The sequence below is a fragment of the Sapajus apella genome, unplaced genomic scaffold (assembly GCF_009761245.1).
Source record: "Sapajus apella isolate SASKATOON/1434 unplaced genomic scaffold, GSC_monkey_1.0 scaffold5, whole genome shotgun sequence".
NCBI lineage: Eukaryota > Metazoa > Chordata > Mammalia > Primates > Cebidae > Sapajus > Sapajus apella.
In genome coordinates this window covers 41,876,204-41,903,057 of record NW_022436945.1, presented here as the reverse complement: position 1 = coordinate 41,903,057, position 26,854 = coordinate 41,876,204, and the positions used below count along the sequence as shown (strand labels likewise).

Below are 26,854 nucleotides of genomic sequence, written 5' to 3'. Positions count from 1 at the left end.
CCTCCTGAGTAGCTGGGATTACAGGCACACGCCACCATGCCCAGCTAATTTTTTGTAGTTTTTTAGTAGAGACGGGGTTTCACCATGTTGACCAGGATGGTCTCGATCTCTTGACCTCGTGATCCACCCTCCTTGGCCTCCCAAAGTGCTGGGATTACAGGCGTGAGCCACCGTGCCCAGCCTCTTGATATCTTTTTAATGATATTAAACATCTTTTCCTGTGCTTATTGGCCATTTGTATATCTTCTTTCTAGAAATGTCTATTCAAGTTCTTTGCTCATGTTTAAATTTGGTTGCTTGTCTTTTTGTTATTGAGTTGTAGAATGTGTTTATGGATATTAAACCTTTATCAAATGTATAATTTGTAATTCTTTTCTCCCATTTTGTAGGTTTTTCACTTTTTGATAATGTCCTTAGATGCAAAAAGATTTTAATTTTAATAAAGTCCAATTTTTTCCTCATGTTTTTGATGTCACAAAAACCCATTGCCAAATGCAATGGCCTATTCCATTGGTTTATAGGTTTGTCCTTATATAGGTATCACACTGTCTTGATTACCATAGATTTATAATAAGTTTTGAAATCAAGAAGTGTGAGTTATCCAACTTTATATTTCTTTTTCAAGATTCTTAAGGTACTTGGGGCCCCTTGAAATTCCATATGAATTTTGAGGATCAACTTTTTCATTTCTGCAACAAAGGCTGTTGGAAATTTGATAGGAATTGCATTGAATCTGCATATCACTTTTGGTAGTATGACATCTTGATGACATTAAGTCTTCTTATCCATGAACACAGGTGTTTTTCCACATAGTTAGTTTTTTTATGGTTTTTCTTGACACTCTTTAGGAGAATACTCATTCGTCAAAACCACCCAGCTCCTCCCAAAGTTACCAAGGATCACATTGGCAAGAATCTTGAATGTTGAATGATTACATCAAAACACATTTCACTGCAATTCACAAAGCATTACTTTATCTTTATACAAATTACAATAATCACTGATGAAGGAAAAACAGAATTATGACAATCATATTTACTTGGGAAACCATTTTCATAGGTCATTGCTATAGGAACGTGGTACACAGCTTCAGAGTGGCAAGGGACATAGGGACAAGCACACAAGATTGAAAGCATAAAAGCATATTCTCATAAGGACCAAACAATCCTTATTGTTGGAGGACCAAATGGAATCATCATTAATGTATGTAGAATCAAAGTTCACGATCTGTAAGTCCTTCTTAAGATATGCATGATTCAGCTTATTTACAGTTCGAGCAAAGGCATATTTAGAAGCACAGCTATATGCTTCCAAACGGTACACTTTCTTGAAATGCAGATCAAAAAATGGATTGTCCTGGAAGAGAACAAGAGACATGATTTAGTTTGTAGCCAAGAAAGTAGCTAGGTCTCCTGGATTCTCTCATACTCTCTTGGATATGTTTATTGATTGCAAAGTATCAGTATCAAACATATTTCTAAAATCCACAAATGGGCTTTCCAAAGCTACCTGCTTCAGAGTAATTGCTTGTAAAAATCAACAACAAGAAAGGTTATTTTTGAAGCACCTCTGTTTTTTTCAATTATACAAATTAAATGTGCCTCAGACTGTGCCATTAGTAAGTCTTTCCAATGTAATGAATTGAAGAGGATAAGTAGGGAATAAACAAATAAAGCAGAAAATAAACTCACAGACTTCTGGAAAACAGAAAAGGTTTATCTCCCTTTTTAGTAGGAGGTTGGTTCCTTTTGCTATTTTGAAGGTAGAAGGAAGAAATACACAATAGCTAGCCATTGGCATGCTACAGTTCACCAATTTGCTGTCTTTGAAGTTTATAGCAAAGAATTACTTTTGAAGGTACTAGTAAGGACTATCAAATCATTTGACTGATACTAACAAATTACTAAGGACTCCCTCTAGGCTCTTGCTCTATCTCTAGTGGAAATGTTTCAAGAAAAATGAAAACCAAATCTGATCTAGGTCCTACATATTAAAATAACAATTGCTAATGTTAATAGCAGTAACAACGATGCCTGGCATTTATGAAATTTACAAAATGCTTTTACATTTATTATCTGCCTAACTCCTTACTCTCTTTTAGGGCAGAGATTTTGCACTATTTATCATCATGTTCTTAGTATTTACGCATGGTGACTACTAATTTCTCAACAAATGTGTGTTGAACTGACCCGAAGTAGTCCTAAGAAAGGAGAAGTGGAGGCAAACGTTGCCCTAAATAACAAATAGGCAGAGATGGACTAAACCAAACAGGAGTATTAATAATTCATCAGCACGTTGTATGTAACATCATATACAAGCAACTTCTATATTTGCAATTTATTTTTTAAATAGGAAAATTCTTGCAGAAGGTAGGAAATAGAGCATGTGTTTTAAAGTTAGACAATCATTTTGATTCTCTGATGTAACCACATGCAAAGTGCTTATCTGATCTGACTCTTATTTTTCTCCTTGTTTTAGATAGTGCTGCTGTGAAAATTACATGAGAATAATCATATAAACGAATGTGGAGCTTAATAAATGATAGTTCCTAAAGATTGTGATACTACCATTTGAAAAAGTTAAAAACAAAACATAATCATGCTTTTACTCCTGCACAGCAAAAGAAATAATCAGCAGAGTAAACAGACAACCCACAGAGTAGGAGAAAATCTTTGCAATGTATACATCCAACAAAGGACTAATATCCAGAATCAACAAGGAACTTAAACAAATCAGCAAGAAAAAAAAAATCCCATCAAAAAGTGGGCTAAGGACATGAATACGCAATTCTCAAAAGAAGGTATACAAATGGCCAACAAACATGAAAAATGCTCAATATCACTAATGATCAGAGAAATGCAAATCAAACCACAATGCAGTACCACCTTACTCCTGCAAGAATGGTGTAATCAAAAAATCAAAAAATAGTAGATGTTGGCGTGGATGTGATAAAAAGGGAACTCTTTCACACTGCTGGTGGGAATGTAAACTAGTACAGCCACTATGGAATGTGGAGAATCCTTAAAGAACTAAAAGTAGAACTACCATTTGATCCAGCAATCCCACTCCTAGGTTTCTACCTAGAAGGAAAGAAATCATTATATAAAAAAGATACTTACACATGCATGTTTATAGCGGCACAATTTGCAATTGTAAAAATATGGAACCAGCCCAAATGCCCATCAATCAATGAGTCAATAAAAAATAATGGTATACATACATATCATGGAATACTATTCAGCCATAAAAAGGAATGAAATAATGTCATTTACAGCAACCTGGATAGAATTGGAGACCACTATTCTAAGAGAAGTAACTCAGGAATAGAAAACCAAACATCATATGCTCTCACTTATAAATGGGAGCCAAGTTATGAGGATGCAAAAGCATGAGAATGACACAATGGACTCTGGGGACTCAGGGAAAGGGTAGGCGGGCAATGAGGGATAAAAGACTACACATGGGGTACAATTACACTGCTTGGGTGATGGGTGCATCAAAATCTCAGAAATCACCACTAAAAGACTTATTCATGTAACCAGACATCACCTGTTTCTCGAAAACCTATTAAAATAAATAAATAAATAAATAAAATAAAAATTGAAAAACCATAATCATGCTTTAAAAAAAGAATATATAAAGGTGGTGTGTGATTTTAAGTGCAGCACTTTTATAGTCACAGTCACAATTTTTTTTTCTGGTGCTCATAACTACAGCTCGAAAGAAAATTCTGCCAAGAATCTCCATAAAAGGAAATCACATCCATTGTATCACCAGATACCAGTCATGCTCCTTAGGGAGTTTTCTCTTGCAAACGTTTGCTCCTCATCAGGTAGAAAAATACCCCTCATGACTTTGAAATACTTGCAGAAGAGTAATATTTTCCTGTAGCCTAATAATGGAAGCCTGAGTATACATGCACATAGTGCACAAGTCCGCCAGTCTCTGTCTCTCTCTCTTTTGATAGAATACTAGAACTAAAAGCAATCTCCTGTTTTTAGCTGGGATAACACAGTAGTTTCCAGAGATGTGAAGTTCAGGTCGCACATTTAGTTATTGGCAGATCCAGGACGAAACCCAGGACCTCAGTCAGCACAAGCCCAATTTTTGCTACATCACCCTGTCTCCTGCTGCATCAGTCAGTCTCCAAATCCCCAGTCATTTTGATTTCTGTTTTATAAATTGACCTCAATTTCAATTCCATTTCATTTTTAAGTTGACAACTTTTTGGCTCAAAATTGCTCTCTTTAATACCGTATCATTGCTATTGAGAAAAATGTAATAAATGCTGACTCCCAAGGATTTGATTCCAAAAAAGAGAAGTAGAAATTCCCAGAACAGTCAGGATATTTTTACTTCATCCATAGAAAATAAATCTTGCAAAGAATTACTCTTTGGATATTATAGTTTTTCTTCTGTAAATTTTCATAGTTTAGATCCTAAAGTGATGAGAAAACCAGAAATACCCAACTTTTCTTTTATATCCTGTTCACTATGAAAGATAAAAATCTTTAAATTGGAGAGGGAAGAATCAACAATGTTGGGATGGAATTAAAGGCCAGGAAAAGTGAGGAAAATATAGAGCATGGTTAGTTGCTTTGAACTGAGTCTAAATTGACAGTCCTGGTAAATACATTCCTGGGCATTGAGCAAACTTGTAAAAACCAATAACATTGGTAATAGTTGAGCTGGAGAAAAAGGACAAGAACAATGGGCCAAAGATTGGTGGGGATAGTTAATTGAGGGGGGACAGTTCCTGAAGCTACAGATTAGTGAGCTTGACATGCACTTCTGATCAAATTAAATGCAGTATTATAAAAATTTGGCAAGTATAGAAAAATATAAAGGAGAAAATAATAATTGAAAAATATGTAATCTTATCACGGAGATAACTTATTAAAGTACTGGTTTGTTGTACATATTCATGTATATACACATAAATATACTTATATTTTTGTACATATACATGTATATACACACACACATATATATGTATTTTTTGTAAAAACATTGATTCATATTTCAATAACATGATAGACTGTGCAAAATTGACATAATATCTTAGAAAAGTTTTATATTCAGCTGATTTTTAGCAAACTTGTTAAGTGGCTGAACAATTGTGTTCTGAGATATTCTTTTGGAAACATATTTTATAATGGCTGTATAATATTCTGTCATATGAATATATAATAATATATTTAAGCATTTTCTAAGTATCAAACATTTAGGTAGAACATATTGCCAGAAAATTGTTACGTGAATATTTAGGAAATAGCAATGAAATTTCTTTTTCATTTTCAGTTTCATTCTTTTGCCAAGAAATCATGTCAAACACACCAAATTTTAAGAAAAGTATTTTAAGGTGATAAGTCAAGGTAATAGCAGATAATGTATGTTGATTTCAGTAAATGACAACTTTTAGATATTCAGATTAGACGAGTAAATAAGGCAGAATTAAGTGCTTTTGGCTAATTCTCTATCCTCAGAGCCTAGCAGGGCCTGGTATACAATAAATTCTCAATAAATTAATGAAGGAATAAATTACTATATGAATTTGTAGAGGTTTTCAACAACCAATGCTAAGGAGGCAAAATAATAGATTTCTGGGTAAAGTCTAGCTCTACCACTTAATAGCTATATCACCTTGGGCAAGTCAATCTCTTTAAGTCTCATTTTCTTCATTTGTAAAATGGAATAATAGAATCAAATTCATGAGGTTTTATGATGATTATGTAAAAATATATATGAAAGGAGGTTAGCTTGATTCCTGGCACCTCGTGACAGTTTACAGAATACTGGATGATAGCAAGTAACAGTACTACGAGCAGTAGTAATGGTAACTATTAATGATCCCCCCTGCCTGCCTCATCAATTTTACTATTGACTTGGATGAAGTCCTAAGTGTTGTGCTCATTAAATCTGAATCATACTATAGTGATATCAAAAAATAAAGATATTAGAAGATTTTAAAAGTCAGAACAATAGGTCAAACAAAGAATATGGCATTTATTAAGATTATGAAAAAATGAACTTAAAGTTCTAATTCATTCAACAATAAGACTACAAAGACTTACCGAGTGCTTATCATCTATCAGGCTATGGTAAAGGATGAAAACCATGCTCCTAATTTTTAAGGAGCTTTTCATCTAGTGGAAATACAGAGTAATCCAACAATTGCAGTTTGTAGGATTATAGTTATAACACATTTCCATCCATGCCATAATGAGTGTATAAAGATGGAGAGTCAATAGGACTCAATGGGAAATCTGGGTAACAGTGAAAGGTAATTGGGCATTTGAAGCTTCAGGAGTCAGTACTTAAGCATTGTGGATGTAGAAAGTCGAAGGGGGAAGGGCTGTCCATCAACAGCAGAGTTCAAGAACAGACTGAGAAAATCACTTGTCAGGGGTCACATGGGGAGATTGTAGTATCTACCCTTTCTCCCCTTTCAACTCCAAGATTATAGGATTTCTATCCTAGAGGATCAAGTGGGCTTGCTGATGGTAAAATTTGAAGATGAGGGAAGAAATCCCCTAATTTTATAAAGGAAATTGTGGTGGGGAGAAAGTGGTTGTAGAAGCATCATATATTTGGAAAAATGGCATATAAAGTTTCAGGACTGACTTGTAGATTGTGTTTAACCTGTTAAGAGGCCCTTGGGAAAGATGCTTTTAAATTTAATGACAAAATTCCACTTGACACTCATAAAAACAGAACCAAAAAAAAGGTACATCATCCCAGTAGATTAAACCATACCACTTAAGAACAATATACTGTCATCTTAACACTTAGTACATGCCAAGAGTATATGAAGTAGGACATTGAACATAAAGATCTCCAGCATATTGATTCCGCCTCTCCTAATAAAATGTAACACTTACAGTATCTGCTTCTTTTCCATCAATCATCTGCAGATCGTTCAAAGACCACTTTTTTGTTACTTCATATTTTTCATCTAAACCTATTCTGTAGTGTTTCACCATGATTATTTTTACTTCTTCCTTTTTGGTCACTGTAGGACAGAAAAATACTTAGTTTACATAAATTCTTAGACACTAATAAATTATTCAAGTCATACTTTTTGGTGTTTATGTATCCCCTTTTGATAAAATGACCTTGAACCCACATTGTACCTCAGTTGTGAGCCCTGATGTATCCGAATCTTCACAGTATGCCCCCAAATTTGCTCAATGTATTACCTTTATTTTTGCTACAATTGTGGTTACATGCTGCCACAGTAATGTCTGTTAGAACATTGAGCTATGTGCTTTGCGCTCAGAGCATTGTGGTAGAGAATAGGGTTCATCTTGGGGCAGGAAATAAGAGGCTTAGCTTTAGCATACAGTCAGTGCCAAGTGTTTATCAGAACAGGTTGGAATTTTAATTTATGGCAATATAAGAAAGTGAGGTCATGGAAGTGAACAATACTGCTTTACAGCAACACAGTGTTGAAGAGTGAGTGACTGAGCAAATACTGCAGTAACTGTGGACACTTACTTGCCTTTAAACTCACTCTGAGACTTACAAGGTAGAATCACAGCTATTGTTAACCTGCTTGAGATTGTAATCCTCTCAAGTGTGTCTCTCAAATTCTAGTATTCAAAATGTGCCACTTGCACAAAAGGTTTTAGTACTATACTTCGAAAGATATGGGAAAATTTTTGCTTCTTTTGTGTGAACAAAATCAGGGAAATGCTGTTTTTGTCTTCAAATCATTTGTTTTTGGTCTCATATACACACATCAGAAGAATTAATATTTGAGCATAGTACTCTTAAGTTGAAAATTATCAATGAGTTACTATAATAAAGGAGTATTTACTGAGTATTTGCTACTTGCATGATAGAACCATAATAGATGCCACAGGGGATACTAGTAAAAGACATGGTCACTCGCTGCTCATTAAAAAAAAAAATTTTTTTTTGAGATAGAGTTTTGCTCTTGTTGCCCAGGCTAAAGTGCAATGGTGCCATCTCAGCTCACTGCAACCTCCACCTCCTGGGTTCAAGCAATTCTCCTGCCTCAGCCTCCTGAGTAGCTGGGACTACAGGCATGTGCCACCATGCCCAGCTAATTTTTTGTATTTTTAGTTTCATCATGTTGGCTAGGCTGGTCTTGAATTCTTGACCTCAGGTGATCTGCCCGCCTTGGCCTCCCAAAGTGCTGGAATTACAGGCATGAGCCACTGCACCCAGCCATGCCCTCTAAAAATTTATGATTTCATTGGGGAGACAAGACTAACAAACATGTCGTATACAATAGCATATTATAAAGAGGTAGCAGGTGGGGATCGAATGCCTCAGATTTTCCTTCAAGATGAATAATGTCACTTAGAGAGTTGGAAGCTGGTTCTGTATTCTGAGTGGCTCTGGAATTTTTTCTTGGTGGGGGGAAGACTCTCTTCGTTCTGAAAAGCATCACTTTGACATGCTCTCCTAGCTCTGTAGACATGAAACAATATATCACAGTATAATCATAGCGAAAGATAAGTAATGTGGAGCAAACTACATGTTCAATAGGAGTTCTGAGAAGGGAAAGGATTGGAGTAGTTAAGGAAGGAATTAAAAATGAAATAGAATTTGAGTTGGGGCATTACATTTTGAAAAGGCAGGAGTCATACTGCAGACATTTCTAGGTGAAGCACAGCATGTGGCAATGCATCAGCAATAGAAGTTAACATCACCAGGTAGAATAAAAGAAAGCGGACTGCATGGGTTGGTTGGTGTTAAGGTTTGTGGGCAATAGGATTCACTAGGTGCAGAAGGTTGTGAAAATGTTTTGAAAGACTCTGGATTTGAAATGTCACAGAAACCACTTTGGACCTGTGTCTGAATCCTCTTTTCTGGATGGAGTGATATGAGGCTGACCTGGATATTACAGTAAGGGCTCTAGAATTGGGTCTAGCAAAGGGAGTATCCATCGCATGAAGGTGCCAGTGATACTGAAATCAAGGCAGCCAGCTGAGCTGAGAGTTGATGATGGAGCTTAGTCCTTGAAGAAGGAAGTCGGAGCAGTCTGACAAATCTCAGAAGAAGGCACTGTGTCAGGTGTTCAGTGAAAGCTCATATAGCAATACCTGTTCGTTAAGTCTCCCTCCTTCTGTAGCAAAAGACTAATAAAATGGTGCCCTATTAAAGGAGAATTTTTGTGGCAGCAGTGATGTATAAGATACATGGGAGAAGAAATGAAAGTATCTGGAGGACCCTGGAAAATGCAGGGCAGCTTAGTGAGTTCTGGTACTAGACATTCTGGGGTTAAATCATGACACCACCTCTTAACAGTGTGGTCTGAGCAAATGATTTAATCTCTAAAGAGATTAAACATCAGTTTTCTTATGCTGCAAAATAGACATCAGAATGATACAAATTCATAGGGTGTAAAAACTAAGGTAGACAAAATAAAGAACTTAGGATGGTGCCTGGTTTACAGTAACTGGTAAAATGTTTTGTTTATTTTAAGAGGCTGTTGTGGTAACCTGGGCATGGGATGTGGGTAATAGATATAGAAGTGGAAAATTCAAGTAAGATTTTAAACGAGGCATTGATAACACTGGATGGACATAACATTGGATGAAAACCAAACACTGGATACAAACCCAAACAGGAAAGTAAAGAGAATCAGTTGGTTGGGTGCAAAAATGAGTTTTGTTTTTGACACACAGATGAAGTATCCACAAACTATCTCAAAACAGAATGAGATGGAAGTTTATAGTTTAGGAATGGAGATATAGACTTGGGTCTTTTGTGTAGAAAGGTTTCCAAAACCAGGTTTTTTGTTTTCTTATGTTTTTCGTTTTGAGAAAGGGTCTCACTCTGTTACCTAAGCTGGAGTATGGTGGCATGATCACAGCTCACTGCAGCCTCAACCTCCTGGGATCAAGCATACTTCCACTCCAGCCTCCTCAGTAGCTGGGACTATAGGAATGCACCACAATGCCTAGCTAATTTTTTAATCTTTTTTGTAGAGACAGGGTCTCACTGTATTGGTCAGTGATAGTGATAGTGGCCTCAAGCTGTGATCCTGTCTTGGCCTCTCAAAGTGTTGGAATTACAGGTGAGAGTCACCATGCCGGGCCCCAAGCCAAATTTGTAGAGAAAATTGCAGAGGAAAGAGGTGAGAGAAAGTGAGAAGAAAAGTAGATGCCAGGAAAGAGGTCTGAGAAGGGGTCTGAGAGACAGGACCAGCTGCGTAATGCTATGGGAATCAAGAGGATGGTGAAGTTTAAAGGTTTGGAGACAATCCTATGAAGTCCCTTTGCTACGTAAGGTAGAGTGCAGCTCTGGCACTGAATCTGACTTGGAAGAAGATCATGAATTTCCTCCAAGAGGGCAGTGTCTCTAGAATGGTGAGGGCCGAAGACAGCCTGCAGAGGACTCCTTCATACGCTAACACTTTGAGTGCACATTGTTTGCCAGCCGCAAGGTTAGGTAGGATTTACAAACGTAATAGGAAGGAAGACTAAAGGCTATGATTGAGATCACATATTCCAGGAGTTTGAAAGAGGAGGGATTACACAGTTTGGAGGTAGAGGGAGTGACTAAGGCACACCGTCTGGAGAGGATCTCAAGCAGAAGATCTTACCTTGGGCTCAATGAGCTAGTTTAGAGTCTGTGATCTCTCTGACATTGTGCCAAAGTTGGTGGGCTTCTGCCCATCTATCCTTCTCTAGCACTAAAGAGGTTCCATCTCCACTGGTGCAGATACTAGTCTTGGGAAGATGAAAGGATTAAAAGTGAAGCTGTTAGGCAGGGGTGGTGAAGTGAAGGCGCACTTGAATCTGTCATGCTTACTAAGGACAAGATCTTGGAGACATTTTCCTTCACCGGGAGGGAGTTGTATGCCCAGAAAGGAGCTCTACCTCAGAACCAAAGGTCTATGTTCTTGCTCCAGCCAGCTGTCTCACATGCTGCTTAGCGGGTGGGAGAGAATGGGGTTGAGGAGGTTTGGAGAAAGAACTGGATGCTCTGTGAAAATGTAATTTTCACGGAACAAATTCCACTGCTTCACCTATATATTATGATAATCATGTTGTGACCATTTGTAGGCCACTTATTTATCTCATTAGATTAATAAATATTTATACCAAGCACTGTGTTAGGAATTGAAAACATTAATTCTCATAAGGCATCATTCCTGCTGTCGCTAAGGTTGTAGGGAATCGGGTCTTCAGAAAGAAAACCTGTGCTCACAGTTCTGCGAATAAGAAATAGACAAAGTAAGTGAGGAATGTAGAGGAGGGATGTCTTCATTGAATTGGGGTCCAGGAGAGCTTCCTGAGAGAGGTAACCTAAATTGTGAAGGGCAGTAGAGGTTAGCAGAATGAAGATGCAGTAAAGGTAGTTCTAGAAAAGCATTCACACAAAGGCATGAAATACTTGACACTTTTAAGTCATTAAAAACAACTGGTATTGCTGGAATGAAGTGTGAGGGTGGACAGATGGCAGGGAACAAGTTAGGTAAGACCAGTTCCTGAGGGGTCTAAAATACCAGGCTGAGAAGATCAAAGGTTATTCTGAAAGCCATGCTTTTCTCTGTGTAAGAGAGAGAAGTTGGCACTGAAGGATTTAAAGTGAATGGACAGGCTGAGCTTTCAAGTTTCAGAAACTTCTTTTGGGATCTTCCACAATGGATGGGTTGGAGGTGGGGAAAAAGAGAAGAGATGTGAAGAAGGTGAAATGGTCGCTGTCCCATTAACAGCAAACAAAGAAAATAAAAGAGCATTCTTTAAAAGTTAATCTTTTGACAAAACAGCTTCCTTTGTAGCTAAGGAGGCTCCAAGAATTGTCTTTAGCCACAAGCCAAAGAAGTCTACTCAGCCTGGAGTCAACCCAGTCCCTAATTTCCAAGCTTGAGCTTTGCTGCCAGCTAAAATTAAATGGCCGTATTCACATTAATGCAGTGGCAAAGTGGAAACCTATCACCTTGTCTTAAAACAGAAATGTCTTTATATAATCAAAACGTTAGAGAGTAGTTTTCAGTAACATCAGAGTTTCCATTATCGAATTATGATTCAGTGAATAATATCTACAGACTCAGGAAATTTCAGAGTTAACCTGCTCTAGTTTTAATATTTTAGTCAGCATTTTCAGAATTATAATTTTAACTTCATGCCAATCATTTATTTTCACTTTTAATTTTAAAATAAACTTTGTCATTAATAAATGCCTCTGTTACCATGGTGATATCGTCACTATTATTCATGAGGCTAAATGGAAAGAACATTGCCCAATTGATCCAATATAATTTGGCAGAATAAAAGAAAACAGCTCACAAGTAAGTTGCACAGAATGCGTTAAATAAATAACTCTTATTTTACATCCTAGTGTTATACAATTGTTTTCATCATTTAAGTTAAATAGTAGAGAGAAATCACTATGAGATATTGAAGAAAAACAGCATCAGTGAAATGTTTCAACATATATGGTGCTATCTTGGGTCACTGAGAAGACTGTCATGGCTTTCAACAAAAGAGTAATTTTTTTTTTTTTTTTTTGAGATGGAGTTTCACTCTTGTCCCCTAGGCTGGAGTGCAATGGCACGATCTTGGCTTACTGCAACCTCCACCTCCTGGGTTCAGGTGATTCTCCTGGCTCAGCCTCCTGAGTAGCTGGGATTACAGGCGGCCACCATGACACTCTGCTTTTTTTTTTTTTTTTTTTTAATAGAAACAGGGTTTCATTTTGTTGGTCAGGGTGGTTTCGAACTCCTGACCTCTGGTGATCCACCCACCTCAGCCTCCCAAAGTGCTGGGATTACAGGCCTGAGCCACTATAATTTTTGTATTTTTAGTAGAGATAGGGTTTCCCCACGTTGGCCAGGCTGGTCTCAAACTCTTGACCTCAGGTGATCCGCTTGCCTCGGCCTCCCAAAGTGCTGGGATTAAAAGTGTGAGCCACCATGCTCTGCTGAAACAGTAATTTTCAAATAATATTTTTCTCTAGAAATATTTTTAAAAATCAAATTTTGGGCTACACTGAGTATCTTTAAAGTGAAAATGCTTGGCTGTGACCAAGTAAGGACATGAGTTGCTGATGTTTTGACAGAATAGGAGATAGAATGGAAAGAAGGAAACTGGTTTTGTGGGAATAGAAGCACCAAGAAAAAAAGGGACATCCAATGAGGCTTATGCAAGGTTTGGTTTTATGAGCTCCAATTCAACATTTCCCAGTGTCCCTACAAAAAGTAATACAGCATAATAATTTGGCACAAGTGGACTTGGATTTAAAGCCTCCTTTAGCCACTTATCACTGATTATCTTGGGCAAGTTATTTAGCTACTGCTTGCTTCAATTTTATCATGCATAGACATAGCAAATAAGATAAAATATGTGAAGGACTTGCCATAGTGCCTGGCAGGTGTGTTAAGAAAAGCATCTACTCTTACTGGTTAGAAGTAATGTGGTGAAGTGGGGAAAAAAACTTGGGTTTTAGAATTAGATTTACAAACTGTGGACCTCGGACTAGGTACTTAGCTTCTTGTGACCTATGATTTCCTCATCTGTAAAACAGGAATTTTATCTATCACATAAGGTTGTTCTGAAGATTAAAAGGAATAAAGCATAAAGCATATAAATGATAGTAATGGATTTGTGCCTGGCACTCAGCAGGCATGCCTTACAACTGTCCCTTTTTTTGCAGCATCAATAATGCCATGCTAATAATGAAAAATGTTAAATATTTTCCCCCTTCAAAGCTCTGAAATAAAGTTCCTATTCACTCTACAAATGATACAAATGGCTTAGAGTTTGGAATTGGCAGATTATCTTGATTTCCACATTTAGATCTCCCAGGTAATAGATTAGCCACTGGGAAAATCTGTCTCATGAGTTACTAACTGATGATGGTGATGCGGGCTGTTGATTTTAGAGAAAATGATAATATCCCAACTCTAAAATCCAAGCTACTGGTTCTTTTAGAACTAAACACTAAGTCACAATAAATGCAAGATAACCAGAGGACTCAAATGGGAGTGTCATCATTTCCATACTGTAACCTTCACCTACAATTATCCTGATTTGGAGAGTCAGAATATTTTATTTAAATTCCTCCAAAGGGCTGGGTGAGGTGGCTCATGCCTGTAATCCTAGAACTTTGGGAAGCCGAGGCAGGATAGCTTGAGGCCAGAAGTTCGAGACCAGCCTGGGCAATATAATGAGACCTCGTCTCTACAAAAAAGACTAAAAAATTAGCCAGGTATAGTGGTGCATGACTGTAGTCCCAGTTACTTAGGAGGCTGAGGTGGGAGAATCACCTGAGCTCTGGAGGTTGAGATTGCAGTGAGCCAAGATCGGGCCACTGCACTCCAGAGACAGTCTTGAACAAAAATAATAGTGTTTGTTTTCTATCTTTAGAAGATAAAGATAAATAATTTTAAAGTATAAAATCTACGTTAATATTCAAGGTCTCTTCCACATTTGACAATTCTGATTGTAACTGTTTTGTGAATTTTATGATATATGTATTTTATTTTTTAATAAAATGTAACTCTTGGAAATCAATTCTATATTTCTTCTTGTCATAACTTTTTAACATAGAGGATAATAAACACCGTCAAATTAGAATTTCTTCAAGTGTGTTCTCTTTTTGAGCACAAGATTTCTGTATTGTTGCAGAACCAAATCTATTCATATTTCTTAAAGGAAGTATTATAGGTCATGAAAGGGATGATGTTAAATTATTATGTATCAAAACGGCCTTGACAGGAGAATCGCTTGAACCCAGGAGATGGAGATTGCAGTGAGCCGAGATCGTACCACTGCACTGCAGCCTGGGTGATAGAGCAAGAATCCACCTCAAAAGAAAAGCCTTGAGTAAACCTGCAACTAGAAAAACAAAAAAGAATATACACATAGACTATGTTTGGATTTATGTTCAGAACATATGCATAGCTGGTTGAATATATTTTGGCCCGCATAATTGCTATTCTACTACTGCTAATAACGTCTTTAGTTATACAAAAATTTTTAAAGCATTAGTACGTGTTTAATTCTTACAAAACACTATGTATTAGGATAATTTGTTCTCAATTTACAGCTGAAAAATTAAACTAATCTCTTCCATACAATACTATTATCTCCTGAAATGATGACTTAAAGAAAGAAATTATTTAGTTTGTGCTCTCTGTTGTTAAGATATTGGGAATTCACAATGTAGCAGCAGTGGTCCCAAATGAAGTCTTTAAAATTGTTTTTAGCAACCTCCTTTTCTCATTTACTTATTCTTAATTAACAATCTTATTGTTAACATTCTTACTGTAAATGATTTGACAAAATTATTAGATTCTTTGGTTCACAGAGATTCTGGTCTGGCTTAAAAAAACAATATGTGTAGACAATTTATCCATATTATTTTTATAATTCTAGCAAATGCCATTTATTTTCAGATTAATATCTATGAATGGAAGATGTTTTTCTAGAGGTATAGGAATACTGAAAAATAATCAACATCTGAATCTACATACAATTTTAAATTAACATAATATACAATATACAAATTCTCCATTTTATATTAAATATATACACATGTTTACTATTTTGTTTTTACTATAACTATGTATTTATAGTATATACATATATACACATATTTTTAGCATGTTTTTAATAGTAAATTATTTTTTCTGTATATCTTAAAATTATAACCTTAATTTAATTTTATTTATTTAGAATATAATGTATCACATTCGGTTTTATCCTAGTAAGAATTTAACAAGGGAGCACTGTGGGCAGACATAAATGTTTTTATTTCTGTTTCAGAGATGTGACCACTGAGGCCAGAGAGGCTAATTATCTTGCCCCAAATTTCATAGCTAGTGGGTGGCAAAGCAGCACTGGGTTTCACACCAAGTTTGCCTGATTCCAAGTGTGTGAAAGTCTGTTACACCATGCCCTGTTACTTTCCATCCGGTTTTGGCTAATGCTTTAATATGCTATGTCAGGTCCTTCAGAATTTCTTTAATTCATGCGCACTCTCATCATTGCACATGTGACTTATTCCTTTCTAGTGCCATCACATAACAGATCTCCCTCCTTCAGAAAAAGATGCTGGTTTTAACTTTCAGTGATAATGTTCTAGGAAGGAGAATCTAGTTCCAGGGAGAAATGACCATGAGAACCCTAAGGTGGGAGTGGGCTGAGGTCCTATGAAATCTGCCATGTACATCCTAGCAAATCAGAAAGGGAAATTGGGTTTTTGACATCTATTTTGACATCAACCAGGTAAACATCAAGATTTAACAGTAAGTCACAATCCTTTGGCTGCGAGGCCCATGCAAAAGAGAGACTCGTCAGATAAATAGAAAGCTTAATCATATTTAAACATATTTTCATTAATTGAAAAAATACATGATGGAATTCGACTATGCTGGACTCGCAATTCTCACAAATTCAGAACTGCTAGATTGTAGGGTATAAAGAGGAAATCATAATGTGACCCTACTCCCTGAGGGTGGCCATCACTCAAAGTATAGAGTTTCGTAGCTCAACAATTATGTGATCTGTTTGATTCATTCCAATGGAAATTTTCTGAGTCAAGCATGGTCAAAGACAGGACTATTCAAGCAACACACTGACTTATTTTAAATTACTGTTCCAGCAAAATGAATTTTTAATTGCCATAAAAAGTGTTACATTTGGAGAAAGTGCTCTGGAATTGATAGATGTGATACAGAAGAGAGTCACGAAAAGTTAGTGAACCAATATAGCTTATAAAGTTGACTTGTATCTAGAATAGCACAATATTGTCTTCTCTTCCTCATTTCTGAGATCTTGTTTTTTCCTTGCTTCTTACATGACAGAATTATTAAATTACTTCCAAACATTTAAATCTAGGAGACATTTTTATGTCAGATAGAACAAGTTTAGTTAATTACATAATTTGGAGGGAGAAACTAAGATATATTTGTTAAATTAGATATATAAATTATTGTGATTATTTAATTTTTCATGTTTTTTAAAAAAATACGTGTATGCTAACGTTACACAATGGGAAATCAGCTTTATAAAGTGGAAATTACAATAAGCACAAAATTATTACATTTTAATGTTAGAATTAGCATCTTCTCTAGTATATTAAGTAAAAATATTTTAAGATACAGTGATTTTATGGCTAGGATACAATACAGTTTCTTACTTAAATTATTTTTAATTGACCTTTTTCGATATTTAATTTCTTTCCTTTTCCTGAGCCAATTAATTTTTTTATGTCGCTAGAATAACCTCTATACTTTGTAGTTATATAGCAAAATATGCCAGATAAATTGTCACAGAAATATTACTAATGTTATTATTGGGCAAATATTACTATATTTGTTAGAAATGACAGAAGTTTTAAAAATTCTTGGCACTTTCTTTAAAGACATTCTACTTCCCTTACAACACTCCCTCTTGACACCTTTGAAAAGGCCTTTTAAGTCAATTATCAGAAAGGGAATTATAAGAAGTTGTTTTCTGAAAATAGCTGTGTGCTGTAGATAGGTAAGTCCACAATGAACATAAAGTTTCCAAGTTCTTTTCTCCTAAGCCCCTGAAAAGTATTAAAAAGCATGGACCAAGAAATGGGAGTACTGTATATTATGTTCAGTAACGGTATGAGCATTCCGGTCTAAATTCAACACAGAAATCACAGGTTAGGCAAATCATAATTAAGTGCAAAAGTCTATTTCTAGCTTTGGACAATTTTCATGAATTTTAGAAACAGGAAGGAAAAATCTTTTAGTTAAACAGTTTGGAAGACATCCTCTTATCCTTAAAGTTCCATTTTCATGAACTAGATTCTACCATTAAGGTATTGTTTTTGTAGACACACTTCCTACAAGAGAAAGAAGTTTTAAAATATAATTTCTCTCTTCAAATAAACCACCAGGAAGTCTAAAGCCCTCAGAAGAAAATCTAAGGCTTTGTTTTTTTCCTAGGATGAAAAGGAAGAATGACAATTGTCCAGACTGGTTGCAAATGGTGCTGTATAACTCAATTCTCCAATGTATTTAAAAATATACTAAGAGTTCTCTGTTGGATTTTTAAAAAATGAGCTCTTACACAATAAAATTGCATGCCATGCAAATAAACAAACATTTGGAGACAAAATAATCAAATCAGGAGAAGTACATATCAGTTTCATTTCTCCACAATTAACCAAAGTATTCTAATACAATGTTTTATTCTTTCATTTTTAACACTTTAAAAAAATTCTGTAGTATCCAAATGCTTAAACGTGGCATAGTTAAGTTCTAATCAGAAGGTACATGTACTGTATAAGATAATAAATACACAAAAATTCCCTCTATCATCCGAGCATCTTTGGGTGACTTGCTTTTTGAAATGATAACAGAAAGAACAGATTACCTGACACACAGAGGTAATACCTGTCCTGGACGGAGAACTCTATTTCAATAAACTCGTACAGATTCTGCGAGAGTGGCTTAAACAGTTTCTTCTCCAAGTCCTCCTTTACCAATGATGACATTTCCTCCAGTTCCACTTGGCCTGATGTCTTGGCTCAAGCTCACTCTTTCCTCTCCTTTTGCTCCCTAGATTTCTCGTTTGGGTTTGCAGCTCCTTGGTGAGTCCTGCCCACCTCCCTGCCCTCCCTCTCTTAACTTCTCATTCCTAGCCAGAGCCCAGGTTCCCGAGCGCACTCAGCGCGGTCAGACCCCTCACTGCGGTATCTGCCCAGTGGCAGCAGCCGCGGCGGCAGCCAAAATACAGCAGCCTCACTAGCCCCACCGTCAGTCTTCCGCGTCCAGCCTCAAGCAGGCTGCTCTCTGGAGCTCTTCTGTGGCTTGCTGGTGGGGAAACATATTTATGACCACCGACTGATACTCACAGGTCTACTTGTGGAGTGCCCTGGCTATTCCAGTCTTGGTAGTCTTTTCCCCTTTCACAACACTATGCAAAGACCACGATTTCAGCTTGATGCCATTATACAAATCAGCTGTCTGGCTGTATTGATTGGGATCCTCTTCCATTAAGAACTTCGCTCTCATCGGCAAGAGAAAAGGCATCTGTGCTTGCTCCTAACACTTCCAACAAGTCTCTTTCCCTCCCCCTTCCTCCCCTTCTTTAATACATTCAGATCTTTGCCTCCATGACAGTTTGCACCAATTCCTGGGTCTAAATTATTTTTTAAATGGAAATTTTAAGTGGACCCACTTTAATATGATTTATGCCTCCACTCACAAAAATGTATTAGCCACCTCACTAGGGTAAAGCATTATATTTCTCTTAGGGAGGGTGAATTTCTCGGCCTCAAGGAACTTGTAATTGAATAGAGATGAGTACACCAAACAGTTATCATAAATGTGTAAAAGTGATAAAGGCACAAAGGGGAAGGAAATGCAGAATAGAAAAGGCATTTATACCTGGAAGGTGTTGGAGAAAGTGCTCTGAGAGAAGATCTGGAGCTTGAAGAATGAGAGAAAAATAGAGAGGTGTAAAAGAAGGAGCATGTGCCAGTCCAGGGAGCCAAAGTCCTGCATCAAAAAAGCATGAGGGCTGTGCTCTGGCTTGAACCGCTCCTCTCCAAAACTCATGTGTTGTCGATGTGATAGTATTGAAAGGTGCAGTCCTTAAGAAGTGAGTAGGCCATGAGGGCTCCTGCATCCTGAATGGGACTAAGGCCCCTCATAAAAGAGGCTTTACACTGGTTTGGCTGGCTTGTGCTTCTGCCTTCTGCTGTGTAAAGACACAACATTCCTCCCCTTTGGAGAAGGCAGCCCTCACCAGATAGCTGAACCTGTCAGTGACTTGATCTTGGACTTGCCAGCCTGGAGAACTGTAAGAAGTACATTTCTGGTTCTTATAAAGGACCCAGTCTGTGGTACTTTTTAATAGCTGCACAATGGACTAAGGCAGGATATTTGGGAGGACAGGAAATAACCCAGCCTTCCTGACTTGTAGGGTATGTGAAGGCAAAAGATTAGGCTGGAAAGATACATTGGGGCCGGATCATGAAGGGCCTTAAATACTGTCTAAGCCTTTAGACTTTATTCTACAGAAGTAGAGAGCCGGTTAAGGTTATTAACATTCATTCATTCATTTATTCATTCAACAGACATTTATTAAGACTTGACTATGTACCAGGCTCTGTTCTAAGAACTGGGGATATGGCAATGAAAAAATAGGCCAATTCCTTGCTCTATGGAGCTCAATGTGGTAGATAGAAAATGAAGAAATGAAGCAATAGTACATCCAGGGTGCACTCAGCTGCAAGTAACAGAATATATGACATAAAGATATAAATAATCTCATGTAATAGAAGGTCTGCAGGTAGCAGTCCCAAGAGTTAGCTCAGCGTTCATAGATAAGAATCCCAAATGTTTCCATTCTTCTGATCTACCCTCCTCAGATGTTGCCTTTTTTGTCCTGAGGCAGTGTAGTTCAGATCCAAAGACAGAAAGTAGAAGAGGTGGCTCTTTTTTGTTTCTTTTGATGAGGAAGCAAAATCTTTTTCAAAAACCATCAAGGAGACTTTTGTTTACATCTCAGTGGCCATAAATGGATCATATGGCCATCCCTAGGAAAGCAAGTATAGTCATATGCTGCATAACAAGATTTCAGTCAACAACAGACTGCATACAGGGTGGTGCAGCATGTACCATACTGAAGAGTGTGGGCAGTTGTAGCCCATCGTTAAGTGATGCATAATGGTATTTGTTCTTTTTGGCTGCTATCATGGGAGGTGGGATTTTCTTACAAAGAAGAAAGGGATGGGAGTGACTATGAGCAGACAACCGACAATGTCTACCATGCATGTCTACTCTAAAGAAAAACTATGGCATGCCTGTAGCTAGGATGAATTGTGGAGTCCTGGGTGAGACATTTGCCTTCCTGAGCCTTGGTTTCCTTATCTGAAGAATGCTCTCTAGGATCTTTTCCTACCTTTAATATCCTCCTATTTTGTCTGTGATTCTGTGAATCTATGAAAACAATTTGAGCAAGATGACCAGAGGAGTAGTGTGTTAGTTTATTCTCACCTTGCTATAAAGAAATACCTGAGACTGGATAATTTATAAAGAAAAGAGGTTTAATCAACTCACAGTTACACGGGCTGTACAGGAAGCATGGCTGGGGAGGCCTCAGGAAACTTACAATCATAGCAGAAGGTAAAGAGGAGAGAGCCACAGTCTTTTACATTGCTGGAGCAGGAGAGAGAGAAGGAAGAAGTATAACACGTTTTTTTTGTTGTTGTTGTTTTTTGTTTTGAGACAGAGTCTCGCTTTGTTGCCAGGCGCCAGGCTGGAGTGCAGTGGCGCGATCTCGGCTCGTTGCAACCTCCGCCTCCTGGATTCAAGCAATTCTGCCTCAGCCTCCCAGGTAGCTGGGATTACAGGCATGTGCCACCATGCCCGGCTATTTTTTTTTTTTGTATTTTTAGTAGAGATGGGGTTTCACCATGTTGGCCAGGATGGTCTCGATCTCTTGACCTTGTGATCCGCCTGCCTCGGCCTCCCGAAGTGCTGGGATTAAGGCTTGAGCCACCACACCTGACCATATAACACATTTTTAAACAACCAGATCTCATAAGAATTCACTGTCATGAGAAGAGCAAGGTTGAAATCTGCCCTTATGATCCAATCACTTCCCACCTGGTCCCTCCTCCTTCATTAGGGACTTCAATTCAACAGGAGATTTGGATGGGAACAGAAATCCAAACCACATCAACTAGTACTATGGTTTGGATATGGAAATGGAGAAAGGAGGATGAATATACAATACATCTGATAATAGAATCAGTAAGCAGCGGCACACAAGTGAATGTGAAAGATGGAAAGTGGAGTCAAGATGACACAACTACTTTCTACCTCCGCCTAGGGAATGAGTAAATGGCCTCCCATCATAAGAGACAGGTTTTTGAGGAGAAATTATTTTTCAGATTTTATACTTAAAAAAGTATTTTCTAGATGTTTTCATCTTCATATGGAGAAAAAAATCATATTACCCAGCAACTTATTAACAATATTGTTATTGAAATTGTAATTAATTATTTTCATGATTCTTTGTATCATGTTTTGTTACCAGCTAGACTACAAGTTTCATGAGGGCGGGAACCATGCTTTTTCTCTTACTATATATCCAAGATATGTGGGCTGTAGTGTCTTACATATAATGGGCATTCTTGCATTCATTTATTAATTTATTTGTAAATATTTACTAAAGAACAAATAAGTAAATTAAAACGTCTTGTAATGACTTTTTAGAAATTCTTTGCATAGCTGATTTCCCAGTGCTATATCCTTACAGATGGAGGGGGAATGGTCTTTAGTTGTGACAGTCTCAGAGGCACTTCTGGAGAAACTACTGCAACTTTCTCTTTAAGTTCTTAAGAAACGAATGTCTATGTATTCCAATATTGTCTTAAGTAATGTTGAAATCAGCGTTCTGAAACTGACATAGTGACTTTGTAGCTCCAGAATGAAATGTGTGCTATCAAGTTAGTGGGTTCAGAAACTATATGCCATTGGTTTGAATTTTCTTATATTGATTTGTTTGACAGTCGTACTAGTTCATTTTCACACTTCTATAAAGAACTATCTGAGAAAGGGTAATTGACAAATAAAAGAGGTTTAACTGAGTCACAGTTCTGCATGGCTGGGGAGGCCTCAGGAAACTTACAATTATGGCGAAAGGCAAAGGGGAAGCAAGGCACATCTTACATGTCGGTGAGAAAGAGAGAGAGAGCAATGGGGAGAGGTGCCACACGCTTTTAGACAATCAGAGCTCGCGAGAACTCTATCATGAGACAGCACTAGGGAGATAGTGCTAAATCATTAGAAACCAGCCCCATGATCCAATCACCTCCCACGAGGCCCCACCTTCAAACATGGGGATTACAATTTTACATGAGATTTGCTGGAGACACAGACCCAAACCGTAAGAGTCAAAGGGATAAGCAAAAAAGTCATGTTAAAATTCTAATAAATATCTTTCTTAAGGTTCTAAATATTTCTACAGTCTATCAAAACATTACCTAAGTTAAATAATTCAAAGGATTCAACCTTAAAAGGGGTACAAAATACAATCACCAAAAATGAAAATAAGAACAATTTTTAGAGACATTGATTTCTTTGTTAATTAAGAGGAATACAATATCAGATCTTTGAAAACTAACATCAAAAGAAGAGGTTATTGGAAAGTAACAAATATATCCAAAAAATGTTCAGTAAGCTATTTAATAGAGCTATTAAAATATTTTTTCCTCATCGCTAAAGATTATTCTATTCCATAAATTTATTTTCTGAAATGCCATAGAATTGTCAGTGAGGATAAAGAGGAAACTGTGGCAAAATGGCATGCTTCTGGAAAGATTCATTTTAAGAACCCCAACATCTCCCAAGTGTATTTCCTACAAGAAATAACCCTTTTCCCCCCAAGATGGAGTCTCGCTCTGTCATATAGGCTGGAGTAGAGTGGTGCCATCTTGGGTCACTGCAACCTCCACCTCCTAAGTTCAAATAATTCTCCTGCCTTAGCCTCTCTAATAGCTGGGATTACATGTGCCTGGCTAATTTTTTTGTGTTTTTAGTAGAGACGGGAATTCACCATCTTGGCCAGGCTGGTCTTGAACTCCTGAACTTGTGACCCACCTGCCTTGGCCTCCCAAAGTGCTGGGATTACGGGCATGAACCATCGCGCCTAGCCTGGAAGGACTTTTAAATACCTATTGTTGCAGTAGTGAGGCTCAGCTAGTTCACCATCTAATTAAGTGATGAAACATAGTTGGGGAGGCCTCCGTTTATATGTATGTAGTTCTGATGGTATAGAAGAAGGCTAGTTACTCAGAAGGAAAGACCTCCTTGCATATAAGATCTATAGATTAAACTTTGTGTTAATTGAGAAACTGAAGATGGTTTTAAAATATCCACAATTAAAGGAGTCAACTATAATTTTTAGGTCTAAAAACAGTCCACATCTGTTTTATCCTTATTAATTTTGATTTCAGAGAGAAAGAATGGTCTTTCTTTTAATTTTCAGTTTTGGAATCTTGCATTAATCACTTTGCAACTTAATCTTTAAAGTTTTCACATTTTTTGCAACCGTAGAATTATTTATTTGCTTAAGAGAACTGGAAGTCCCCTACCGGTACATAAGTAGTAGGATCATCATATGAGCAAATGATAATATGAATCCCCTTTGCACATTCACAAATTATTGGAATGATAGGTCTGTACAGAGTTCATAGCTAAGGTAGTTAATTGGTCTTCTGGAATTACCGAATGGGCCTTGTTGGGAGTTTGCTGAACTAAAGTTCTTCTCAGGGTTGCTCTGCAGGTGCATGAGGAGATAGTAGAAAGCACTATGCAAACAGAGGCTGAGCCCAACTTCCACGTCTTCTTTTAGACCCACGTTCCAAAGCTTTTTTGGCTTAAGCAGTTATGTATCGCCTCACATCACTAAGTCCTTGAGTGACCTACAGGACAGGAGGGGAAATACTATTTACCAGCACTAATCAATGCCCAGGCTCTGTCTGTTGGCCTTCGAAATATACATTGCTCCATTTAATCTTCCAACAAAGCTAAGAGGTAGATATTGTTCACATTTTACCTATGAGGAAACAGGGTTTTTCAAAAAATTAATATTATTATTATTTTATTTCAGTAGGTTTTTGGGGATCAGGTGGTGTTTGGTTACATTAATAAGTTCTTTGGTGATGATTTCTGAGATTTTGCTGCACCCATCACTCAAGCAGTGTACACTGTATTGTACCCAATGTGTAGTCTTTTATTACCAAATTGGAAAATGCCATTTCTATATTGCATTGCTTAAATTTATTTGTAACAATCAGGACAGTGTTGTTATCCAAATATTTAATCTTCTATTACACACAAAAATTCTATTGTTGTATCATATAATTTTTAATTAATCTCATACTTCTTTGGTGACTGTAGTTTAGGAACATTTTTTGAGTGTGTGTAGATGCATGTGAGTGTGTGTATATGTGTGTGCCTGTTTATGCATGCTATGATGATTTAGGGTGGGCTTCAAGTGGATATACTTGTGAGGTGTTTTCTCTTGTTTCCATTTGGTTATGGATATTTATAATCCCACAACTCTATTGTAAGCATTGATAAAGAACCAGCCCTATCTCTGAAAGGAAAAGAAATGTAGTTGCTTCTTTTTGTGACTACTCTTCCCTGGCATTGTAACATTCAATGATGAGGACTTGCTGAGATGCCTGATACCTCAGACATCAGTTTAACACTAATATTGCAGAATGTATCACAGTAGGAAGGCCTCAGAGGTTCATAGTCAGTGCCAGAGTCCTCATTATGGATTTCTCTGACTCAGCCAGAGCTGGAGTACATCTCTTGCTCATAATGTTCTGGTGTGATTTTAAAACATTGGTTTTACAGAGGCAGTTTCCTTTAAATGAGAAAAATAAAAGAAATCCTAAAAATACCCCATTTAAAAAAACCACATTCTTCTGACAAAATATATACACGAATACATTTTCAGGAAGATTGTCTTTTCATACAAGTCCATGAATATTAAAATAAAGCTTATAAAGATTTGTATTTTCTTCCATATTCTATAGGAAAATACCAAGAATAAGGTTTTTTTTTAATTTTTTTGTTTCTATGAAATATGATTTATGTTTATAAAGAGGCCACTTCAATATTATAAGGTAACGAAAAGAATAAAATTATTCCTATAGAGTGTCTTGTTTTGTGGGTGCTAACATATATATAGCAGTTAGGTGGTTTTTCCTAATTTTGGAGATAAGGGGATTTCAAATTAGCTAATGGAGTGAAAATTATATTACTTGATATCCAACTAATAATAACCAATTCATAATAATAATAGCTATAACAACCAATTCATCATGATCCTTACAGTCATATAGTGCTAACTACTTGCCAGACACTGTTCTAAGAGATTTACAGATGTTCTTTAATCTTTTAAACCATCCCATGAAATAGGTATTTTTGTTCAAATTTTCCATATGAGAAAGCTTAGATACAAGTTGCCAGTTACGTCTTGTCCAGTGTCACATTTTAATAGAGCTGATTTGAATGTAGGCAGTATTATGCTATAGTTTGTGCTCTTAACTGCTATATCTACTGGCTTGTTCTGATTTCATCATGAGTAGTAGTGAAAAATTTTGCTAAAAAATTTTACACATTGGGAAAAGATTTCATGACAAAAACACCAAAAGCAAAAATTGACAAATGGGATCTAATTAAAGAGCTTCTGCACAGCAAAAGAAGCAATCATCAGAAACAACCTACAGGATGGGGGAAAATTTTTGCAATCTATTCATCTAACAAAGGTCAAATATCCAGAATCTACAAGGAATTTAAACAAATTTACAAGAAAAAAACAAACCCATTAAAAAGTGGGCAAAGGACATGAACAGACACTTCTCAAAAGAAGACATACATGCTACCAACAGGCATATGAAAAGAAGTTCAATATCACTGATCATTAGAGAAATGCAAACCAAAACCACAATAAGATACTATCTCATATTAATAAAATCTGTGGCTATTAATTAAAAGCCACAGATGCTGGTGAGGTTGTAAGGAAAAAGGAACGCTTTTACACTGTTGGTGTGAGTGTAAATTAGGGCAACCATTGTGGGAAACAGTGTGGTGATTCCTCAAAGACCTAGAGGCAAAAATACCATTTGACCCAGCAATTCCATTACTGGGTATTTACCCAGAGGAATATACATCATTCCATTATAAAGATACACGCACGTGCATGTTCATTGCAGTGCTATTCACAGTAGTAAAGACATGGAATCAACCTAAATGCCCTCAATAATAGACTGGATAAAGAAAATGTGGTACATATACACCATGGAATACTATGCATCCATAAAAAGGAATGAGATCATGTCCTTTGCTGGGACATGGATCTAG

At 36.9% G+C, this 26,854-nt stretch overlaps 1 protein-coding gene across 1 annotated transcript; it reads right to left on the bottom strand.

Moving 5' to 3' along the window:
• Positions 1-952: 952 nt before the first annotated feature.
• Positions 953-18,765, bottom strand: EXOC1L (exocyst complex component 1 like). The gene is made up of 3 exons (XM_032272483.1): positions 18,336-18,765; positions 6,882-7,012; positions 953-1,356 (listed from the first exon to the last, which is right to left on the bottom strand). Exons 1-3 carry the CDS (start codon positions 18,454-18,456, stop codon positions 1,090-1,092), a joined length of 519 nt encoding a protein of 172 aa, XP_032128374.1. The 5' UTR covers positions 18,457-18,765; the 3' UTR covers positions 953-1,089.
• Between the last annotated feature and the right edge of the window lie 8,089 nt (positions 18,766-26,854).